The 24338-nt window shown below is 44.8% G+C and overlaps 1 protein-coding gene across 4 annotated transcripts in view; it reads left to right on the forward strand.

The window, feature by feature from the left end:
- Positions 1 to 24338, forward strand: part of TDRD7 (tudor domain containing 7) — a 115838-nt gene that overhangs the window by 47986 nt on the left and 43514 nt on the right. For all 4 annotated transcript variants that reach the window (XM_039544464.1, XM_039544463.1, XM_039544462.1 and 1 more), the window contains exons 6-7: positions 8103 to 8320; positions 20143 to 20735. In XM_039544464.1, coding sequence (XP_039400398.1) covers positions 8103 to 8320; positions 20143 to 20735 — 811 coding nt within the window. The remainder of the gene's footprint in view (positions 1 to 8102; positions 8321 to 20142; positions 20736 to 24338) is intronic.

Genomic DNA, 24338 nt, shown 5'->3' on the forward strand with positions numbered 1-24338 from the left:
AGATAGGGACCATACATCTCAGAGAGCCTCCAGTTGCAGTAACTAATCTCCACTTCTCAATCTTAATTGTTTAAGATGCATAATTTCTTGGAAAGACTTCGACATCCCATTCAGTGTGAAGCAAACAAGCCTGTTTTCTTCTGTGTGTAATAGCAGTGTTTTTAATCAATGTTACCTTAAGTGACACACTGCTTAGATTTGTATACTTGATAATACTCAAATATTAATAGTTGGCTTGTGTTCTTTCTACCCTTCTCAAGATAATTTTACCATCTAAGAACATAAAAAACGTGTTATTGGGTCAGACCAATGGGTCCATCTACCCAGTATCCTGGTGATGCCAGTGCCAGGTGATTCAGAGGGAGTTAACAGAACAAACAGTTATTGAATGGTCCATCCCCTTTTGTCCACTCCCTGCTTCTGGGGGACAGAGGCTAGGGCCACTCAGAACATTGCTATCTTGGCTAATAGCCATTGATGTATCTATTCTCCATTAACTTATCTAATTCTTTTTTTAACACTGTGTTATAGTTTTGGCCTTCACAACATCCCCTGGCAACAAGTTCCACTGGTTGTCTGTGCATTGTGTGAAGAAGTACTATTTTTTTCAAGTGATGGTCCCTATGTGTCTTCTCACCTGCGGGTGTGCATGCGCATGTGCACCATGCGCCTGAGTCTGGAAGTGTTTCTTAGCAGTGTCCATTGACCTGCACGTGCATAGTACATCTCCTCATGCTCCCAGCCAAGGGCATAAGAAGGTAGTATGGGTCATCACCCCTCCAGTTCCCTTTTACTGCTACATGGCCTGAGTTGGAACCCCCTTTTTCCTTTGCATTCTTAGTCTGCTGACAGATATTCTACCTACAAATCTATGTACAAAAGATTTACAGGTAAGCTTGTGCAATGTACTTAATGTAGTAGTTCTTTTTCCCCGTTCAGGGACAGACACCCTGTTTCCTCCCCCAGGGACTATGCCCAGGATTCTGGGCTTCAAAAACTGTCTCCTGCCCCATGCTCCTTTTCCTTCTCTCTGGAGCACCTGGCATTGGCCACTGTTGAAAGACAGGATACTGGGCTAGATGGGACCTTTAGTCTGACCCAGTATTGCCATTCTTGCGTTCTGCGAGTGAGCACCAGCAGTGCCTCTGTCTGGGTCAGGAACAAATCGTGGCACTCTGCTCCATCTGTGAGTCCTTCCTGGCCAGGATGAGGGAAGCCCGTGAGCTCTGCCTCCACAAATAGCCTCCACCATAAGGTATGCGGTCCCGGGCACAGCTGGGCCAGGGTCTAAGACACAGCTCCAACCTGCCACATACAGCAGCCACCACCAGCAGAGAGCGCCGCACTGTGCATGGCTCGGAACCGACAGTACCCAAGGACAAGTCCTGGCGTGAGAGCAGAAAACATTCTCTTAGGCACAAGAGCAGGTCCCTGCCGAGGACTGCTTACAAGTGTAGCATTTCCTGCATGAGCCAAGCAGGTTGGGTGAGACATTGCACGTGTATCTGACTAAACCAGCACTCAAGATCCCACAGATGGAGGGTAAGGCCAAACACGCACAGGATCTGCCCGTATCAACGGTTATCTCAACATCCAAGCCTCTGGAACACTCACTGGCACATGCAACACCACCTACTCTGCTGGTACCCCACATGTGCCAGACAGGCTGGGCATACAGATACAGACAGGCCCCTTGAGTGTTTCCCTTGGTGCGCCACAGACCCCTGGCTCCACAGAGACATACCTGATAGTGGCGGAGTTAATCTTCCCTTATTTGCAGTTGCCTCTTCTCTTGGGCTCTCCGCTTACCCATGACATCCCTACAGGGGAGGATAAACCTCTGCTGCTGCTGCCAGAGAAGCCTGTCCTGCTGCCACCACACCACAGTCCTCCCATACCAACAGTTCCACCATTGCTAGACCAGTCCTCCATCTCCTAAGAATTCTATGATGCAGAACCATCATTGTCTTCAGTTCCACACTGGAGTCCAGATGTGCAACCCAGACCACATTACTCTTTGGAATATGAGCCAACAGAGGAGACCTGTTACCACTTCCTGTGGGGCCCGCTGCCACTGATGGACCCCACCTTCTGGCCATACTGGGGACCCTGGTATCCCTACCACAGATACCACACACCATCTCAGGTTCCTCTGTACACCTGCCAGCTCCATCGGTGTGTGAAGAAGAGGAGAACATCGAACCAGTACCGCCGGCTCCCCTGGTCCCGACCAGCACATCCTTGTCACAGGATGAGATGGTCATTCCTCTCCCAGCTCTCTCTGCCGGATGATCACAGTCAATATCAGGATTGGCTACAGAGAGTGGCTGCGGTCCTGGAAATCCTGTTGGAGGAAGTTCAGGACTAACATCATCTGCTGTTGGACATCCTCCAACCCAAAAGGCCATCCAGTGTGGCCCTCCCTATCAATGAGGCTATCCTGGTACTGGTGCATGCAGTGTGGCACACACCAGCCTCATGTGAACCCCATCTAAGCAGGTGAAGAGATGCTACTTCTTACTAGTTAAGGGGGCAGCTTTCTTGTTCATCCATCCACCCCTTAGCTCCCTGGGTGTCCAAACATCTGCAGAATGAGTGAGACAGCATCCACAAAAATCCACCCCTCCAGACAAGACTGCTAAGAGGCTAAACCTGCTGGGTAGGAAGGTCTGTTCCTCTGTAGAACTTCAATTCTGCATTGCTAATTATCAGTCTCTGCTAGCTAAGTATGACTTTAACTACAATATGCTAGCAGAGTTCAAGAACAAGCTCCCGCTCGAACACCAGGAGCAATTCCAGGCGCTGGTAGATTAAGGGAGACTGGTCACCAAGGTGGCCCTCCAGGCCAATATCCTCTGTCTCTAGCCACCAGAGTAGTTATGCAAAGGGACCAAAATACGAAACAGGATCTCCCTTTGGATGAACATAAACTCTTCACTGACAAGACTGGCAAATTCCTACACTCTCAAGGGTTCCAGATCAACACTTTGGTCCCTGGGCAGATATACTCTGACCCCTAGACACAGACAGCAGATACAATCTGCCCACCACTGTGCACACCCTATCATGCCTGCTATCTGCGCCAAGAACCACCATGCTGACAGCTATGGTCTGCCACAACCACCTCAATCTTCTCCGAACCGCCGGCCAAAGTTCAATTTTGAGGCACAGACAGAGACCCGCAAGCCTCCCTCTATACCACCCATAGCACCCTATGTAATCTTTGGAGGCTGTCGTTCCTTATTTGCCCTCAGACAGTTGGGTACTGGAGGTCATCCACCACAGATACTTCATAGTGTTCCTTTCGATCCCACTTCATCACTCCCCCACCTAACCCTCCCACCAGTACCATCATTTGCTCCTCCAACAAGAAGCGGGCCCTCTGCTCCTCTAGGGGAAGAGGGAAGTGGAGCCCATCCTGCCTCAATACAGAGAGAGAGAGGGTTCTACTTACCATACTTCCTCATTGCGAAAAAGGGTGGAGGATGCCGCCCCATTCTAGATCATTAGTTACTGAATACGTTTATCAGAAAGTCCAAATTCTGCATGGTGACATGGGCATTGTTTATGTCCTCCCTGCACCAGGGAGCTTGGTTCGCAGCTCTCGATATGAAAGACACTTACTTCCATGTGGGTATCCACCCATCTCACTGCAAGTTCCTCCATTTCTGGGTAGGGCACCACCATTACCAATTTTGGGTCCTCCTGTTTGGCATAGCGACAGTGCCAAGATTATTCAAAAAAGTCTTTGTGTTAATGGCCCAGATGCTATGCCTTGGCTACTAAGTATTCCCTTACCTCAATGATTGGCTCCCGGTGGTGCTATCTTGATTGGAGGCACTCTCCTCGATCCACTGTCTCAGGTCTTCTAGCATCTCTAGGTATCTGTGTCAATGAGGACAAGTCGGTGTTGACACCCACACAGACAGTAAATTTAATTGGGGTGCAACTAGGCTCTTATTGTGGTCCGGGCCTTCATCTCACCTGACTGCTTTGCAGCACAGACAGTCCTCATTGTGCGCCTGTGTCGCAGACCGCACACCATGGTCTGCCACTCTCTCTCCCTCCTTGGCCATATGGCGGCCTTCACTTACATGATGCTGCATGCATGGCTCTACGTGTGCTGTCTACGAGCTTGGCTTCTCTCCATTTTACAAACCCAACAGAGACCATATTGACTCCAGGGTCATCATCCCAGAGACCATGCTGTCCTCCCTCACATGGTGGTCCGCTCCCTCCAAGATCATGATCAGCACTCCCTTCACCCCATCCACACCACAAGCCACCATCATGACAGACACCTCCCTCGCCAGATGGGGAGCCCACGTAAACCACCTCACAGCTAAAGGGGCATCGACATTGTGTGACAAAACATTCTAGAACTTGGGTCAGTCCTCTTCACGTGCAAGGCCTTCCTCCTGCTCCTATGCTCCCTACACGTTCAGCTCCTCTCCGACAAGATCACGGCGGTGTTATATATCAACAAGTAGGACAATGCCAGGTCCCTCTGCTCCAAGTTGGTCTGGCTATGGAACTGGTGCATCTGCAATGAGGTGACATTTCACGCGGCATACTTACCGGGTGCCCAGAATTCCCTGGCTGACACGCTCCGCAGAACTCTCGACCTCTACCTCAACCACGAGTGGGAGCTATGCGATGCCACAAAGTGTCATAAAGTGAGGAACCCCTGATGGACCTTTTGCCACTCTGGAAGTCAAAAGCTCCCCCTCTATTACTCCAAAGGACTTCTAGAAGAGAGCTCTCAAGGCAACACTCTCCTGCTTCCCTGGATGGGCGACCTTTGCTATGCCTTCCCCCTCCCACCTCCTTCCCCTCCTACTGCAAGTGCTACACAAGATTCACCAGGACAGTGCCACTGTCCTCATAGTATCGCTCTGGCTCCAGCAATTCTGGTTCACAGATCTCCTCAGACTCTCCATCCAGACAGCACTCTGCGCACTCCTAAATCTCCTCACAAGATCAGGGGAGATTCAGTCATCCCAATCCAGACTCTCTTCCCCTCACAGCCTGGTATTTGGATGGGCATTAAGCGTAGACAATGCATGCTCTTTCCCAGTTTCGCAAATCCTCACCCAAAGTAGGAGGGACTCCACTAGGACCAGCTACCAAGCTAAATGGAGATGATTCGTAGAGTGGGCCCACTGCCACCACCATTCACTGAGCATGATGACCATTCCCATCATTCTCAACTGTCCTCAAGACCTTGGGTCTGTCTCTGTTCTCTTCATGTGCATTTAGCAGCACTTAGCACCTTTCTAGCCACGTGGACAGCATATCTATATTTACATACCCCACCACTATCCGCTTCATAAAAGGTTTACTCAAACCCTTTCCACTGGTGCACACCCCCATGGGACCTTAATCTCATTCTCTCGGCCCTCACAAGACCTCCCTTTGAACCAACAGGCTCCCTCTCCCACCTCTCAATGAAAGTGGCATTCTTAGTATCCATTATCTTGGCCAGGTAGGTCAGTGAGCATGTGGCCATGATCGCAGATCTTGCTCCCCCACCCATATTCCACAAGAACTAGGTGTTCTTATGGCTGCACCCCAAATTCCTTCTTAAAGTGGTGTCTTGAGTTCCACCTCAGTCACTTGATCCACTTGGCAGTATTCTATCCAAAGACGCACGCCTCTCTGCTAAGAGTCCCGCACTTCCTCAATGTTTGATGCTCACTAGCCTTCTACATCCACAGGACTTGCCCATTTTGGAAATAGATTAATCTTTTTGTAGCCATTGCAAAGGGATAAGCCCCCTTGCCCCAGTGAATCTCCAGATAGGTCTCAGGGTGCATCCTTGAATGCTACAAATGCTCCAATCTACCGCTTCCCCGGCAGGGTAACAGTGCGAGCCGCCGCCTCAGTCTCACTTGCAGATCTGTTCTGGCAGGACATCTGTCAAGCAGCGATGTGGTATTCTGTCCACACAATCATAGCACACTACACCATAACACGCAGCAATGACAGATGCTGCTTGGTTCCTTTGCCATCCCACAGCCACTGCTGCACTGATCACTTCCCACAAGTCAGCCACCTGTGAAATATAGATAGGGACCACACATCTCTAAGAACCTCTGGTTACAGGTAAGTAACCCCCTCTTCCTTTTGTTTGTTTTAAACCTGCTGCCTATTGATTTAATTGGGTGACCCCAGTTCTTGTGTTATATGAAGGAGTAAATAACACTTTTTCTCCACACGATTCATGATTTTAGGGACCTCTATCCTATCCTTTATTCATCTCTTTTCCAAGCTGAAAAGTCCCATTCTTTTTATTACCTTCACATAGGGAAGCTATTCCATACAACAGATCATTTTTGTTGACTTTGTACTTTCTCTAATTTTAATACATCTTTTTTTGAGATGGGGTGACCAGAACTGCATGCAGTATTCAAGATGAGGTTGTACCATGGGTTTATATAGAGGCATTATGATATTTCCTATCTTATCTGTCCCTTTTTCTAATGCTTCCTAACATTCTGTTAGCTTTTTGACTGCCACTGCATGTTGAGTGGATGTTTTCAGAGAACTATCCACAATGACTCCAAGATCATTCCTGAGTGGTAACAGCTACTTTAGAACCCATCATTTTTATGTATAGTTGGGATTATGTTTTCCAATATGCATTACTTTGCATTTGTCAACACTGAATTTCATCTGCTATTTTGTTGCCCAGTCACCCAGTTTTGTGAGATCCCTTTGTAACTCTTCAGTCTGCTTTGGACTCAACTATCTTGAGTAATTTTTTTATTGTATTTAATTTTGCCTCCTCACTGCCTATCCCTTTTCCCAGAACATTTATGAATATGTTGAACAGACTGGTCCCAATACAGATTGTTTGGGGGGACAGCACTATTTATCTCTCTCCATTCTGAAAACTGACCATTTATTCCTACCCTTTGTGTTCTGTCTTTTAACCAGTTACTGATCCATGAGAGGACCTTCTGTCTTATACCAAGACTGTTTACTTTGTTTAAGAGCCTTTGGTGAGGGACCTTGTCAAAGGCTTTCTGAAAATCTATGTGCACTATATGTACTGGATCACCCTTGTCCACATGTTTGTTAACCCTCTCAAAGAATTCTAATAGATTGGTGAGGCATGATTTCCCTTTACTAAAGCCATGTTAACTCTTCCCCCCAACAAATCTTGTTTATCTGTCTGATACTTCTATTCTTTATTGTAGTTTCAACGAGTTTGCCCGGTGCTAAAGTTAGGCTTATTGGCCTGTAATTGCTGGGATCACCTCTAGAGCCTTTTTTAAAAATTAGCATTACATTAACTATCCTCCAGTCACCTGGTACAGAAGATGATTTAAAAGATAGGTTACATACCACGGTTGGTTGTTCTGCAGTTTCATATTTGTGTTCCTTCAGAACTCTTGGGTGAGTACCATCTGGTCCTGGTGACTTATTACCATTTAGTTTATCAGTTTTTTCCAAAACCACCTCAGACACCTCAGTCTGGGACAGTTCCTCAGATTTGTCACCTAAAAAGAGTGGCTCAGGTGTGGGAATCTCCCTCACATCCCTTGCTGTGAAGATTAATGCAAAGAATTCATTTTGGTTCTCTGCAATGGCCTTGTCTTCCTTGAGTGCTCCTTTAACACCTCAGTCATCCTGTGGCCCCACCAATTGTTAGCAGGCTCCCTGATTCTGATGTATTTAAATTTTTTTTGCTGTTGCTCTTCAAATTCCTTCTTGGCCTGCCTAATTAAACTCTGTCAAGTATATGCCCCTTCCTATTTTCCTCGATAGGATTTAACTTCCAATTTTAAAGGATGCCTTTTTGCCTCTAATGGCTTTTTACTTTGTACTTTTAGCCACTGTGGCACTTTGGTCCTCTTACTGTGTTTTTTTTAATTTGGGGTAAACATTTAACTTGAGCCTCTGTTATGGTGTTTTTAAAAAGTTTCCATGCAGCTTGCAGGCATTTCACTTTTGGAACTATACCTTTTAATTTCTGTTTTAACTAGTTTCCTCATTTTTATGTAGTTCCCCTTTCTGAAGTTAAATGCTACTGTTCTTTAAAAGGAAATTGTAGAACAAACTGCCACTTGAAAATTGTAATTTTTCCATCTTTACAGATAATTTGAACAAGCCAGTGTCAGAAACACACAGCATCCCCACTGGCCCTTCTAATTCTAACATAAATGAAGTTCAGAATCGTGTTAAAGAAGTTTTGAATAAGTACAGCAATGGTATCTGGTTATCGAAGATGCCACAGTTTTACAGAGAAATATATGAAGAGGAACTTAATACAGCCTTACTCCAGCAGTTTGAATACTGGCCTCATATTTGCACAGTAAGTTTTTGGTGGTCTTGCCACAGAAGCTGCTAATATTTTTAATAGAAATATTCAATCTTTTTTATAGCATCTATGTGACAAATGTCTTTTCTAATAGTTCTTACATTTAGCTTTTTCCTTTAACATAAAGGCAGTGATACAGATTTTTTTCAAGGAAATGTTTTCTTATACTCAAACTTTTCTGGCTATTGATCACTAGGAGATTTGCGAATGAATGTTTAGCTCTGTTTGGGAAAAGTGCAACTTTTGAGAGAGCATTTTCCTCTGCTTTGTCTGAAGTGACAAGTCCCACTGGACATAAACATGACAACTAATCCTCCTGATTATCTTTATAATATTAGAACATTATAGTTCTGATAAATGTACATCTTATTTCATGAACCAAGTTAAAAACAGTCAACTTGCATCAGGGCAGTGAAGCAGTGTGAAGAGATGAAAATTGTGGGTGGGGGTGAATTAGCAAATGATGATACTTGAAATGGTGAAAGTCATTGTAACTAGAGTAATGAGTAATCAAAGGGATAACAGACTTGTTAATATGAACATAGCTTGTCTGGTGGCTCCCTTTACACTCTCCAATTATGATCTGCCTCACTGGTTGAACAGCAAGAGTTTTAGTTTTACCCTTGATGTCAGATGTTTTTCTTGGGCTTGTTCCTTCCTCCCCTTGAGGTATTTAGGCCTCCTACCTTCTCTTCTATCTGATACGAGAACAGAATAAATGATAAAAAAAAAAAAGGCAAGAGAATATAAATTAAGGGGAAATATTCTTATTTTCCTTATCATGAGGATCTGGGATATATCAGCTGGCAAAATTCAAGTAAATGTTTTTTATATATATATATATATATATATATAATATAAAAATTACTTCCAGCCTTCTGGGAAGATGCTAATGCAGCCTGTGGATATTGTGCCTAGGTTCTGTGCAGTCTCTGTGCTCTCACACAGGATGTAAGACTCGTCAGGACAGCTTTCAGAGTAGAGGTGCTTTGACATCCCAGGGCTCTTGTTGTCCTGTGGACTCCGAGCGCTCTGTTTCTGTGGCATTTGGGGCACCTCTTCTAGGGCCGCTTTGCTTTGCCCTTCCTTTTACACGTGGGGGTGTGGCCTTTCTGATAGGGTCCTCTTTCCTATGTGGGGTGTATTAGACATCATGAAATAACAGCTTTAAAACAAACAGGAGACACTCCTTTACCTTGCATGGTGACAGGTTTCAGAGTGGTAGCCTATACCGGAAACCTACTGACTGCTATACTTTCCTACATGCCTCCAGCTTTCATCCAGGCCACATCACATGATCCATTGTCTACAGCCAATTTCTAAGTTGCAACCGCATTTGCTCCAATCCCTCCGACAGAGACAAACACCTACAAGATTTCTTTCAACCGTTCTTAAAACTACAATACCCACCTGCTGAAGCGAAGAAACAGATTGACAGAGCCAGAAGAATATCCAGAAGTCACCTACTGCAGGACAGGCCCAACAAAGAAAGTAACAGAATGCCACTAGCCATCACCTACAGCCCCCAACTAAAACCTATCCAGCACATCATGAAGGATCTGCAACCTATCCTGAAGGACAGTCCCTCACTCTCATAAATCTTGGGAGACAGGCCAGTCCTCAGTTACAAACAGCCCCGCAACCTGAGGCAAATACTCACCAGCAACCGCACAGCAAAACCACTAACCCAGGAACTATCCTTGCAACAAAGCCCATTGCCAACTCTGTCCACATATCTATTCAAGGGACACCATCATAGGACCGAATCACATCAGTCACAACATCAGAGGCTCATTCACCTGTACATCTACCAATGTGATATGCCATCATTTGCCAGCAATGCCCTTCTGCCATGGACATTGGCCAAATAATAAATGGACACAGATGAACGCAAATCAGACCTCAAGAACTATAATATTCAAAAACCAGTTGGAGAACAGTACAACCTCCCTGGTCACTCAATTACAGACCTAAAAGTCACAATACTCCAACAAAAAAAAACCTTCAAAATCAGACTCCAATGAGAAACTGCAGAATTGGAATTAATTTGCAAACTGGACACCATTAAATTAGGCTTGAATAAACCCTGGGAGTGGATGGTTCATTACACAAAGTAAACCTCTTTCCCCATGCTAATTTTTCCCCTACTGTTACTCACACCTTCTTGTCAACTGTTGGAAATGGGCCATCCTGATTATCACTACAAAAGTTTTTTTTCCTTCTGCTGATAATAGCCCACCTTAATTGATTAGTTTTGTTATAGTTGGTATGGCAACACCTATTTTTTTTCATGTTCTCTGCGTATATATCTTCCTACTGTATTTTGCACTGGATGCATCCAATGAAGTGGGTTTTAGCCCACGAAAGCTTATGGCCAAATAAATTTGTTAGTCTCTAAGGCCTGGTCTACACTACGAGTTGATTTCTAATTTAGCAGCGTTAAACCGAATTAACCCTGCACCTGTCCACACATCAAAGCCCTTTACTTTGATATAAAGGGCTCTTAATATCGATATCTGTACTCCACCCTGGTGAGGGGAGTAAAGCTGAATCGGTATTGCCATTTCGAATTAGGGTTCGTGTGGCTGCAATTAAACGGTATTGGCCCTCGGGAGCTATCCCACAGTGCACCATTGTGACCGCTCTGGACAGCAATCTGAACTCGGATGCACTGGCCTGGTAGACAGGAAAAGCCCCGCGAACTTTTGAGTTTCATTTCCTGTTTGCCCAGTGTGGAGCACTGATCAGCACAGGTGACCATGCACTCCCAGAATCAAAAAAAGAGCACAAGCATGGACCGTACGGGAGATACTGAATCTGATCTCTGTATGGGGAGATGAATCTATTCTATCAGAACTCCGTTCCAATAGACAAAATGCCAAAACATTTGAAAAATCTCCAAGGCTGTGAGAGACAGAGGCCACAACAGGGACTCGACGCAGTGCTGCGTGAAACTTAAGGAGCTGAGCCAAGTGTACCAGAAAGCCAAAGAATGAAATGGACGCTCACGGAGGGAGGGGCGACTGATGACTGTAGCTATCCCACAGTTCCCGCACTCTCTGAAAACCATTTGAATTCTTGGTTGAGCTCCCAAAGCTTGAAGGGTCAAAAACATTGTCACGGGTGGTTCAGGGTATGTGTCTTCTCCCCCTTCCGCTTCCCCCCCTCCCCCATGAAAGCAAAGGGAAAAAATTCCTTTCTCGCCTTTTTTCAATGTCACTGTATGTCTACTGGATGCTGCTGGCAGACGTGGCGCTGCAGCGCTACACAACAGCATCCCCTTCCCTTGCCTTGCGGATGGCAGATGATACAGTAGGACTGGTATCCGTCATCATCATCCTGTGAGTGCTCCTGGCTGGCCTCAGTGAGGTCGGCCGGGGGTGCCTGGGCAAAAATGGGAATGACTCCCGGTCATTCTCTTCTTTAAGCTTTGTCTAATGGAGATTCACTCCTGCCTGGAATATCATAGCAGCTGGAGGCTGCCATCTCCTCCCCCCCTTTGATCTCTGCTTGCAGAGGCAATAAAGTCAGTGTTGTTGTTCCTGCATTCTTTATTACTTTACACAAATGGGGGGAGGAAGGAAGCAATGGGTGGCATTGTTGCAGGGACACCCCCTAAAACGGCATGCAGCTCATCATTTCAGCAGGATGTCTGGGGCTCTGACCCAGAGCGGCTGTTTGTCTCTCTGGTTCTTTAGTAGGCTTGCCTGATATTCTAGGCAGGACTGACTCTCCATTACACAAAACTTAAAGAAGGGAATGACCTGGGGAGTCATTCCAATTTTTGTTCATGCGCCCCCGACCAACCTCACCGAGGCCAGCCAGGAGCACCCATGACAGCAGCAGACAGTACAGTGTGACTGGTAACTGTCATTATCAACTTGCAAGGCAGCAGACGGTGCAGTAGGGCTGGTAACCATCTCTGCTAACTTGCAAAGGCAAGGGGGTGGCGCTGTGTAACACTGCAGTACCGTGTCTGTCACCATGTGTCTACTGGATGTTGTTGACAGTGAAAAAAGGCTGAATGGGCTCCATAGTTGCCATGCTATGGCATCTGCCCGGACAATCCAGGGAAAAGGGGTGCGAAATGATTGTCTGCTGTTGCTTTCACGGAGGGAGGATTGACTGACGACATTTATCCATAACCACTCACGACAAATTTTTGGCCTCATAGGCGTTGGGATCTCAACTCAAAATTCCAATAAGCGGGGGAGACTGCAGGAACTATGGGATAGCTACCCACAGTGCAACACTCCGGAAGTCGACGCTAGCCTCGGTACCACCGAATTAATGTGCTTAGTGTGGCCCCGTGCACTCAACTTTATACAATCTGTTTCCAAATATCTGTTTCTGTAAAATCGGAATAATCCAGTAGTGTAGACATACCCCAAGGTGCCACAAGTATTCCTCATTCTTTCTTATTTACCTATCTTTCTCTATCAAGAAAGTTAAAACATTGTCTTTGCCATGCACTCTGTGGATGTGTCAGAGTGGACCAAGATGGCTCCATCTGTGACATCATCCCCCTCTGACCAGTATTCCTAATGCCCTTATTCAGAGGAGGAAGAAGGGGTAGCAAATGTATGACACCTCCCTTTTTGCTGGTAAGAGGAGGGTTATTTCCTCTTTGGCCTCTCATGAGGAAATAGAAGAAAACTATCTCACCACCTGATGTTTTCAGACAAGTCCAGGAGTTGATAAAGTAGAACAGTCTGGAACTGGAAACTTCAGCTGTGCAGGAAAATACACACTACTTTGTTTGATATCCTGGAGTCCAAGGAGAGAGGGAAACATGCTCTATCCCTTTTTATAATGTGCTCTATCCAGCTAAATGGTCATATGGCCCAAAGTCAAGCTGTCATGGCCAGGTATAGCTTCATCTGTAGGAAAAGCTGCTCCTTATGCCTGCCTATAGTTTTGCTGCTACTCAGTAAAAGGACCGGGTGACTGAGGAGTGTGTAGTGCATATCCTATACCTAGTTTGACACTTCACCTTGTAAGGTGGCATCATCTGTTTCTGACAGTACTGCTGACTGAAAACCTTGAACCTTCCACATGACCGTGAGTTGCAGGTGAAAGACCCCCTCAAACAGGAGAAGGGGTTTCATCAATCTTGAGATAAAAACGCAAGGTCCTTCATTTTCTCCAACATTTCATCTATCATGTCTGTGTCTCTGGGACTGTGCTAAACAGCCCAGAAAATGGTCTTGTACTTGCCCGTCATCTTCTGATTTCTAGTTTTAGTTTGAGGCAGCCTTGGCAACATCGGAGGAAGCAGGGCAGTGGAAAACATTTTAGACAGGGAATGTCTTTCATTTTATGTAGTACCTAGTACAGTGTGTAGACCTGATGGCGGTTGGAGCCTCAAGTCTGTACTGTAATGAAACTAAAAATCTTTTAATGCTCTTCCCAAAATCTAATTTATGTCCCAGGGAAGCTAGGCTTAATACCTTACATGTCAGTAAGGCTCTGAGTTTGAGAGATGACGCAAGGCATTTTGCATATCAATTGGAATTTTTGTAGCCTTTGGGAATTGATATAACAGGAACTCTTTCCACTAGGCAAGCGCTGCTTACTGAAAATATTAGTTCACTGGGGTGTGAGTACTTCAGGGTCTTAAGCTTATTGTCCTAGGGCCTGTTGGTTTATAGAAATCTGCAAAGCTGCTCAGCCTGGATTCGTGTACATGCATTTACACATCACTGGTTTCTTGACTGAGCATTTAAATGCTTACCTATCTGTAAGGCATTTCTTGAAATCTAAAGTACTTCCCAGCCCATCTTCCTGGTCTGATGGTCGAATAACTCACTAGAAACCCAGAAATGAGATTATGCTGATGCCATCTCAAAGAAGAGATGTAAATGGTTATATATGGAGAGATATATCTATTTCATAGAACTGGAAGGGACACCAAAAGGTCATCGAGTCCAGCCCCCTGCCTTCACTAGCAGGACCAAGTACTGATTTTTGTCCCAGATCCCTAAGTGGCCCCCTCAAGGATTGAACTCACAACCCTGGGTGTAGCAGGCCAGTGCTCAAACCACTGAGCTATCCCTCCCCCTTCACCATAGTAACTGTGGCTCATCAGGAGTGTTGCTCCAAACACTTCCATAGAATCATAGAATATCAGGGTTGGAAGGGACCACAGGAGGTCATCTAGTCCAACCTCCTGCTCAAAGCAGGACCAATCCCCCAACTAAATGATCCCAAACAAGACTTTGTCAAGCCTGACCTTAAAAACCTCTAAGGAAGGAGATTCCACCATCTCCCTACGTAACCCATTCCAGTGTTTCACCACCCTCCTAGTGAAAAAGTTTTTCCTAATATCCAACCTAAACCTTCTGCATTGCAACTGGAGACCATTACTCCTTGTTCTGTCATCTTCTACCACTGAGAACAGTCTAGATTCATCCTCTTTGGAACCCTCCTTCAGGTAATTGAAAGCAGCTATCAAATCCCCCCTCATTCTTCTCTTCTGCAGACTAAATAATCCCAGTTGCCTCAGCCTCTCCTCATAAATCATGTGCTCCAGCCCCCTAATGGTTTTTGTTGCCCTCCGCTGGACTCTCTCCAATTTATCCACATCCTTCTTGTAGTGTGGGGCCCAAAACTGGACAGAGTACTCCAGCTGAGGCCTCACCAATGTAGAAGAGGGAGGGATAGCTCAGTGGTTTGAGCATTGGCCTGCTAAACCCAGGGTTGTAAATTCAGTCCTTAAGGGAGCCACTTAAGGAGCTGTGGCATAATCAGTACTTGATCCTGCTAGCGAAGGCAGGGGGCTGGACTCAATGACCTTTTAGGGTCCCTTCCAGTTCTATTAGATAAGTACATCTCCATCTCTATATATTTAGAATAAAGTGAACAATCACATCCCTCAGTCTGCTGGCAATGCTCCTACTTATACAGCCCAAAATGCCATTTGCCTTCTTGGCAACAAGGGCACACTGTTGATTCAGATCCAGCTGCTCGTCCACTGTAACCCCTAGGTCCTTTTCTGCAGACATGCTGCCTAGCCACTCGGTCCTTAGTCTGTAGCAGTGCTTGGGATTTTTCCATCCTAAGTGCAGGACTCCGCACTTGTCCTTTCATAGAATCATAGAATCTCAGGGTTGGAATGGACCTCAGGAGGTATCTAGTCCAACCCCTGCTCAAAGCAGGACCAAACCCAACTAAATCATCCCAGCCAGGGCTTTGTCAAGCCTGACCTTAAAAACCTCTAAGGAAGGAGATTCCACCACCTCCCTAGGTAACCCATTCCAGTTCTTCACCACCCTACTAGTGAAAAAGTTTTTCCTAATGTCCAACCTAAACCTCCCCCTCTGCAACTTGAGACCATTACTCCTTGTTCTGTCATCTTCTACCACTGAGAACAGTCTAGATCCATCCTCTTTGGAACCCCCTTTCAGGTAGTTGAAAGCAGCTATCAAATCCCCCCTCATTCTTCTCTTCTGCAGACTAAACAATCCCAGTTCCCTCAGCCTCTCCTCATAAGTCATATGCTCCAGCCCCCTAATCATTTTTGTTGCCCTCCCCTGGACTCTCTCCAATTTGTTCACATCCTTCTTGTAGTGTGGGGCCCAAAACTGGACACAGTACTCCAAATGAGGCCTCACCAGTGCTGAATAGAGGGGAATGATCACATCCTTCGATCTGCTGGAAATGCCCCTACTTATACAACCCAAAATGCCATTAGTCTTCTTGGCAACAAGGGCACACTGTTGACTCATATTCAGCTTTTCGTCCGCCGTAACCCCTAGGTCCTTTTCTGCAGAACTGCTGCCCAGCCATTCGGTCCCTAGTCTGTAGCAGTGCATGGGATTCTTCCATCCTAAGTGCAGGACTCTGCACTTGTCCTTGTTGAACCTCATCATATTTCTTTTGGCCCAATCCTCTAATTTGTCTAGGTCCCTCTGTATCCTAGCCCTACCCTCCAGCGTATCAACCACTCCTCCCAGTTTAGTGTCATCTACAAACTTGCTAAGGGTGCAGTCCACACCATCCTCCAGATCGTTAATGAAGATATTGAATAAAACCGGCCCCAGCACCGACCCTTGGGGCACCCCACTTGATACCGGCTGCCAACTAGACATGGAACCATTGATCACTACCTGTTGAGCCCGACCCTCTAGCCAGTTTTCTATCCACCTTACCGTCCATTCATCCAGCCCAGACTTCTCTAACTTGCTGGCAAGAATACTGTGGGAGACTGTATCAAAAGCTTTGCTCAATTCCAGAAATAGCACATCCACTGCTTTCCCCTCATCCACAGAGCCGGTTATCTCATCATAGAAGGCAATTAGGTTAGTCAGGCATGACTTGCCCTTGGTGAATCCATGCTGACTGTTCCTGATCAATTTCCCCTCCTTTAAGTGGTTCCGGATTGATTCCTTGAGGACCTGTTCCATGATTTTTCCAGGGACTGAGTTGAGACTGACTGGCCTGTAGTTCCCTGGATCTTCCTTCTTCCCTTTTTTAAAGATGGGCACTACATTAGCCTTTTTCCAGTCATCTGGGACCTCCCCCGATCGCCATGATTTTTCAAAGATAATGGCCAATGGCTCTGCAATCTCATCGGCCAACTCCTTTAGCACCCTTGGATGCAGCGCATCCGGCCCCATGGACTTGTCCTCGTCCAGCTTTCCTAAATAGCCCCGAACTACTTCTTTCTCCACAGAGAGCTGGTCACCTCCTCCCCATACCGTGCTGCAGAGTGCAGCTGTCTGGGAGCTGACCTTGTCTGTGAAGACAGAGGCAAAAAAAGCATTGATTACACTAGCTTTCTCCACATCCTCTGTCACTTTGTTGAACCTCATCAGATTTCTTTTGGCCCAATCCTCTAATTTGTCTAGGTCCCTCTGTATCCTATCCCTACTTGCTGAGTATGCAATCCATGCCATTCTCCAGATCATTAATGGAGGAAAGGTGTCCTGTAAAGCTTTTTCTAGGCTCTCTGTAGTTTTTGGAGATAACGTTTTTTGGATGAAGATTAACTCTGATTCAAGTGGATTGGACCTTGTTTTACGCTAGAGCTGGAGTTCCTCTTGGAGAGGCCCTAAGGCCTCCATTCCAGGGCATACTTAATGAAGTGTTGCCCTTTGTGTAATGTACAATGGAATTTGCAGTTCCTTTCATGCCGTGTTGTTCTTGATTTAGCATCTCATTTGGGAGAAGTTCGTGAACACTTCAATTAGTACTTCTCTGTCCTCTTTTCCTTGTACTGTTAAGTTGAATGTGGATCTGGAGAAATCATTCTCAAATGAGGAAGATTAGTTTAAATACATACTTGTGCAGATCCCCATGCCTTCTTTCCCAGCTGGGACTTTGTAATAGATATTTGAATGAGTTGGCAGAAACCAGTGACCGCTTAGGATGTGTTCAGTCTTATACCTGCAGGCCTGAAAACGGTGTTCTGCAAAGGGGTGCTCAAGCGACTCCAGTTGCTATTGCTTTTATAGATTCTGAGGCGCAAAGGGGCTGTTATGTTCATCTAGTCTGACCTCCTGTATAACACAGGCCAGAGAACTTTCCTACAATAATTCCTAGAGTAGATCTTTTAGAAAAACTTCCTATCTTGATTTAAAAATTGTCAATGAAGAGGATACACTGTTGGTAAATTGTTCCACTGGTTACTAACTGTTAAAAATGTACACCTTAGTTCCCTTCTGAATTTGTCTAGCTTCCAACTTCCAGCCGTTGGATTGTGTTATACTTTTCTTTGCTAGAACGAAGAGCCCATTATTAAATAAGGTCTTTTTAGAAGGCTGGCAAAGCCTTCCACTACAGCATGGATCTACAGAGGCAGTGTATTCAAAGAACCACAGTTACACACCTGCACACTGTCTCAATTATGTGTATAATCAGGGCTCTTGAACGCTAGAGAGAAGCTATTTGCTAGTATCTTTGAAGGGTTTTCTAGTATATTGCCTTGGCACATCCACACTAAGGGTTCTGCCCTACCTGTAGCACTGCTAGGTAAGCACCTTTGGAGAAGCATTGATGTATGTATATGTCTGTATCTGTCTCTCATTCCCAGGCTACACAGCCCAAAAATGCAGTCCATGAGATCAAAGTGCTGTACTAATGAATCTAAGAGCTATAGTTGCCCATAGCCAACAAGATTTTTGGGCTGTCATTCAAACCAAGCCAAATAAAGACTCTCCATCAAGAATGCTGAATTTTTCATGTAAACACCGAAGTGTTGCATCTGCACTACCTTATTCAGATTACAGATGGCCCCTTAAATTTTCTCCAGCTCCTGGTAGTTAAAGATGCCACCACAGCCACTTCCTCAGAAAAGCATGTATAAGGTCCCAAAGCTCTGCACCACATTCATTTTGAAAGTTAGCACCAAATTCCATTGTGACTTACTCCATCCACCTTCCCTTCCTTCCAGAATGAGAGAGGAGCTCCAAAAAGTGTGAATTCTCCTCATTCTTCCAATAGCAGTACAAATCTTCCGGGCACTTCAAGTGTAAAGAAAACAGCCTCTAAGACCGCTACCCTTAAAATGTGTTCACAGAAATGGCCAAGCCACTTCTGGAGACCTAGCATGTTCCACGAGGGAATCACTGCTTTCTCCTGGGCTGTGCAAAGTCCCAAGTATAGCAGTGGTTACCAGTTCTGTTCTAATCTTTTTTTTTCTAATTTGGTTCTGCTTCAGTTAAATGGGAGTTTTTAACAGCTCATTAAATCCTTCAGGTTAATCTATCTACATTTGATCTTAGTCTGTTTTCTTTCTGTGCTTCTTCTGTATCTCTTAGTTCACATTTCCATCTCTTCTCTGGTGCTTCTTTTCCCTATATTCCTGGTTTTCCTTTCCCTAAATGCCAGTGTGCATATTAATAGGGTTGCTCTCTGGGCTAGACAGTCTCCCCTCCCTCGCAAGTATCAGAGGGGTAGCCGTGTTAGTCTGGATCTATAAAAGCGACAGTTTTCTGTGGCACGACTAACAGACATATTGGAGCATAAGCTTCCGTGGGTGAATACCCACTTTGTCAGACGCATAGGACATCTCTGGGCTTCTGAAAATGAGCCATTCAACAGTCCCACAGGTAGGGCCTCCCCTCCATGTGGCAGCAGTCAGTCTCCAGAGAGGAGCGTCACCAGTGGGCTCCAATCTCTCTAAAAATGCACTGCCAAATCCCTCATCAATGGGGGCTTGGTATATTTTAATATTCTTTCCCTGGGGAGGGGCCTGGGGCCTCATACAAAGTGGAGAGGTCATTAATGGACAAGTTTCAGAGGCCCTGGAGCTGCCTGGAAGTGCTTTGAGGAGGTTTTGAGGCCCCTACTCTGTAGATTTGATAGGCCTCCAAAGTGCCCTTGTTGATTTAGTAAAAGTCAGTCCAAGAACAGAGCTACTCTTGAGCAGGGGAGCATCTCTCATACTTGAGTTGGTCCTTATCTCTGCTAAAACTGCCAATGAGGAGGTCAGATCAGTGCTGATTTTGTTGTCATGCAAAATAACGAACTCTAGGGTCCAAGGCTGGGAAAATCAGTTTTGGAGTAGATTGGATTGTGTTCTGCCCATCACAGGGGCAGAAGAGGAAACTTGCCTTTAAGCACCTCCTAATGCAGTAAGTAGATCCAGTGTTCACCTTGGGAAGGCTGTGTCCTGCTTTCCTGATCAGTGTCCCCTGTAAAGGGAAAAGGAGATGTTAAGGGAAATCATTGCATGCACAAAATAAAATAGCTCATGCTTAAATTCCTGTAGATATTTTCTGAAGACTGTATAAAATGAATAGTTCATTCTTAAAATATTTAGGTTAGATTACTTACAAATGGTCAATATCTCACTGTGCTTTCCTTCTTTCAAGGTGGAAAAAGTGTGCACTGGTGGGCATACAGATGTACTCCTTTATCCTGCTAAGAAAATGCAACAATTAGTGAAGAGTGGCATAGACCATGAAAGAACATCTCAGAACCTTACTTCTTCAAAAGCAAATCCTTTGTTAAAGCCAGTTGTGGAGACCAAATCAGCTTTTCTGACTACTGACTTCAAACAGAAAGTTGCAGAAATTTTGTTTAAGTATTCCAATGGTCTTTGGGCTAATGCACTTCCCAAGGTGTATGAAGACACATACAAAGTAAAATTTCCTGAGGATGCTCTGAATAATCTTGACTTATTATCTGATATATGTACTGTCAACCAGATAAGTGACAGCCCTAAAAAGGCAATCCTCTATGCTAAACCACAAAAGTACATTGATGAGAATCTGAATGCCACTGATAATGTCCATATCCATGAAGATCTGAAGATAATGATTGAGCAAGAGTGCTCTCAGTTAATGGAAAAGACCAAAGAGCAGCGTGCAGAAAATATAATGGTCCCTCCTTTAATCATTCCAGCAGAAGCATCTCCATCTGTATTGGTAGTAGAACTGAACAACACTAACGAAGTTGTTATTAGGCAAGTCTTTTTCATACTTTCTTCATTTTTTTTCTAAAATCCAGAGATCATTCTGCACAATCAACTTCCTCACTACTTTGCTCACAAAAAGCTATTTTACAAAAGAAAATAGAACAATAGAAAACTGCACTAACAAACTGTAATAGTTACTAACAATACTAACACATTTAAAATACTATATAAATATTTAGTTTGCTATTGCAAAATTGAACAGGAGTGAGCTCAGTGAAGATTCATTAAACTAATCTCAGCATAAGTTTTGGAGTAAGAAGCAGAGAAGGGCTGAGGCTGTTCAGCTGCCATTGGATAGTGGGGTTTTTAAATTGTTCCCCTCTTCATCATCATATTGTTCAGATGTCACCTTCCTATTATATCTGACCCCTTTTAAAGCTATGATTTACCCTTTAGCCTAGGTGTATTTGTTCAGCTATAAAGGAAAACTACAACGTAATATAAACATAAGGACAATGACTATGCACTAAAATTTGCACTTAAATATAGTAATTTAATAGTGCTTTGAATTGATTGCATGTTAATTTGTGGCTTAGTCCACTGAGGACCAACATTAAAATAGCTCCACTGTTCTAGAAAGGATTGTTGTTGCTATGTTTACATATATAAAGTGGCTACTTCGTGTCAGGAAATCCCATGTTAGGTTTACTAGTCTTCTTTACGTTGTGATAGAACGTAGAAAATGTAATCTCTATGAAGTACATATATAGTAGCCACTGTGCTGACTTTTCATCCAAAAAAGTTTAGTTACAAACCCTTGAAAATTACTTTACATAGCACCTCAGGATGAACTGAGCAGATACTAGGTAGAGTGGTGTATCAACACTCCTCTCGTGGCTAAGTCAGTTTCTGCAGAGTTTAAGCTTACATTTAATAAAAAATTTTCCCAGTCAGGTTCTGGGCCCTATTGTGCTAAGCACTCTACGGATACTTTGGGTGGGGGAAGGACTGTCTCTCAAGAGCTTACTAACCTAATTATACAAGGTATGGTGAGCAATAGGAGGAAAGAAGGGTGGGGGAGACCAAAGGTAATGGTAATAAGAACATACATTTGAATAACAGGAGGTCAGACTAGATGATCATGATGGTTCCTTCTGACCTTAAAGTCTATGAGTCTATGAACTACTGTTATAAGGGATTTGGAACCAAATTATGCATACATTTAATAAAAATATATAAATCTGATCAATTATACAAATTTCTACTAAATTTCAAAACTAAATTTCTAATCCTTTTATCAGGGGTGGGCAAACTACGGGCCGCGGGCCACATCCGGCCCGTGGGACTGTCCTGCCCAACCCCTGGGGCAGCACAGCTGCAGAGCCTGGCCTGACCCAGTGCTCTGTGCTGTGTGGTGGTGGCGACAGCGTGGCCCGGCTCCAGCCAGGTGGCGTGGCTGTGGTACCAGCCACTGGTGCTTCAGGCAGCACAGTAAGGGGCATGGACCGGGGGGGTTGGATAGAGGGCTGGGGAGTTGAGGGGGCAGGGGTGTGGATAGGGGTCGGGGCAGTGCGGGGGGAGGGACTAGGGGGTTGAATGGGGGTAGAGGTCCCAAGGGGGCAGTCAGGAAGGAGGGGGGTTTGGATGGGGCAGCAGGGGGCAGTCGGGACAGGGATAAGGGGTGGCTGGATGGGGCAGGGGTCCCGAGAGGGGCCATCAGGAATGAGAGGAGGGATTGGATGGGGTCTGGGGGAGGGGGCGGGAGGGCGGGCATCAGAGAACAGGGGTGGTTGGATGGGGCAGGAGTCCGGGAAGGGGGAGGGCAGATAGGAGGTGGAGGCTGGTCCTTCATACAATTTCCAAAACCCGATGTGACCCTCAGGCCAAAAAGTTTGCCCGCCCTTGTTTTAGTTAGAGAAAATTAAGAGCCTCAAAACAATGGTGTTGGGCTGTAGAAAGATGGAAACTGTTCTAAATGGAGTGTTAACTCTGAAGCATACTGATAATTAAACCATTATGCTGATAATTGTATCAGAAACAGCCATCTACTTTGGGTTTATGGGCAAAATGTGACTAGAGGACCAACACTTTTCTTTCTCAGTCTGAGCCTTAACAACGTTCACATAGTTGTCCTTTACCTCAAACAAGTTCTTACTCTTTTGTTTTTAAGTGCTACAATTGCAGGGGGCTGGTTGTAATTTTATCTTGAACTTGTCTCTAAAACCAGTAAACTAGTCTGTGCCAAAACTTTTAACCAAGATGGTATACCAGACTCTCTCTGAATGGAAAAATCACTGATCAAAATAAAGGAAAGGCCACTTGAGTTTGTGACTGAGCCTAGGTTATTAAAAAATGGGGATACACTTACTACACAAGGGGGAATTGAAAATATAGGGAGCCCCTGGAAGAGTTCAGTTATATTCAGGTAAATTAATTTAAAAAAAACAAAGATAATGGTAAATCTGAACTGGTGGCAGCAACTGTGGGATGATTTTTTTTGAGGGGAAAATGGCCAGTGTAAGCAAGGACTTGGTCTTGTATGCTAGAACATTAATCAAGCAATGCAGATTACATGCTTCACATCAATAAGGGAGGTGCACAGAGCCTGTCTTTCTCCCCACAGCTTTGTGTTCTGTCAGATCTGGAACCATGCTCAACATTTTATTTTTCAGTCTTTAATTTTGACATTAATTTACTGTACACTTATTACATACTGTTCAATGGATGTCATTCTACACAAAGTTAGACTACAAGCCGTCAGGAACAGTATCCCCGATAATGTCATGGCTAACCTGGTGGCTGAACTTTGTGACTTTGTCCTCAAATGTGAAATAGTTGTGGGTGAGGACAATGTATACCTTCAAATCAGTGGCACTGCTGTGGGTACCCCCATGGCCCCACAGTATGCCAACATTTTTATGGCTTAGCATTTTTCCCAAACTGTTACTCACACCTTCTTGTCATCCTGATCATCACTACAAAAGTTTTTCTCCTGCTGATAATAGCCCTCCTTAATTAGTCTCATTATAGTTGGTATGGCAACACCTATTTTTGTGTGTGTGTATATGTGTAATGTATAAAAAAAAAAATCTTCCTACTGTATTTTCCACTAGAGATGTGTGCGTAAGGAGCGATTACACCCTTGTGCTGGTAGGACTGTTACTTAGGACAAACAGAACTCAGCTTTGCGCCTGGCGATGCATGAGATCTGTTTTACTGGGATGAAGTAAGGTGAAAAGCTGGCTTTGAATTCTGAGGGAGAACACCAGGCCTTTTAATGAATATTGCAACAGTCTTGTCCTAGACTATTAATCTCCTCCATTTCTCTACCCTTCAAAAGTTGAAGCATAGAAGCTAGAATGCAGTGGTGGAAGTTGCCCTCTTAAATTAATCCATCCTGTCATGAAGGGTTAATGGAATCTCACACTGCTGATCATGAGAGAGAGAGAGAGGTTTCATTCTACTATATATGGGAGGTAAATGAATGCAGTGGTTTCAGGAGGTAGACATCCTGGTGAGTCCAAGCTGCCTGTCCTTGGAAATGATGTGAAATATTTCTCTTTGTGGGCAAATTAATTCACTTTTCAAAGCTAGATAGACTTGCTCCTTGATTTCAGGTCTTTGCTGTGGGAAGAAGTGCTTTGGATAGTT

This window comes from Mauremys reevesii, linkage group 6, assembly GCF_016161935.1.
Source record: "Mauremys reevesii isolate NIE-2019 linkage group 6, ASM1616193v1, whole genome shotgun sequence".
Taxonomy (NCBI): Eukaryota; Metazoa; Chordata; order Testudines; family Geoemydidae; genus Mauremys; species Mauremys reevesii.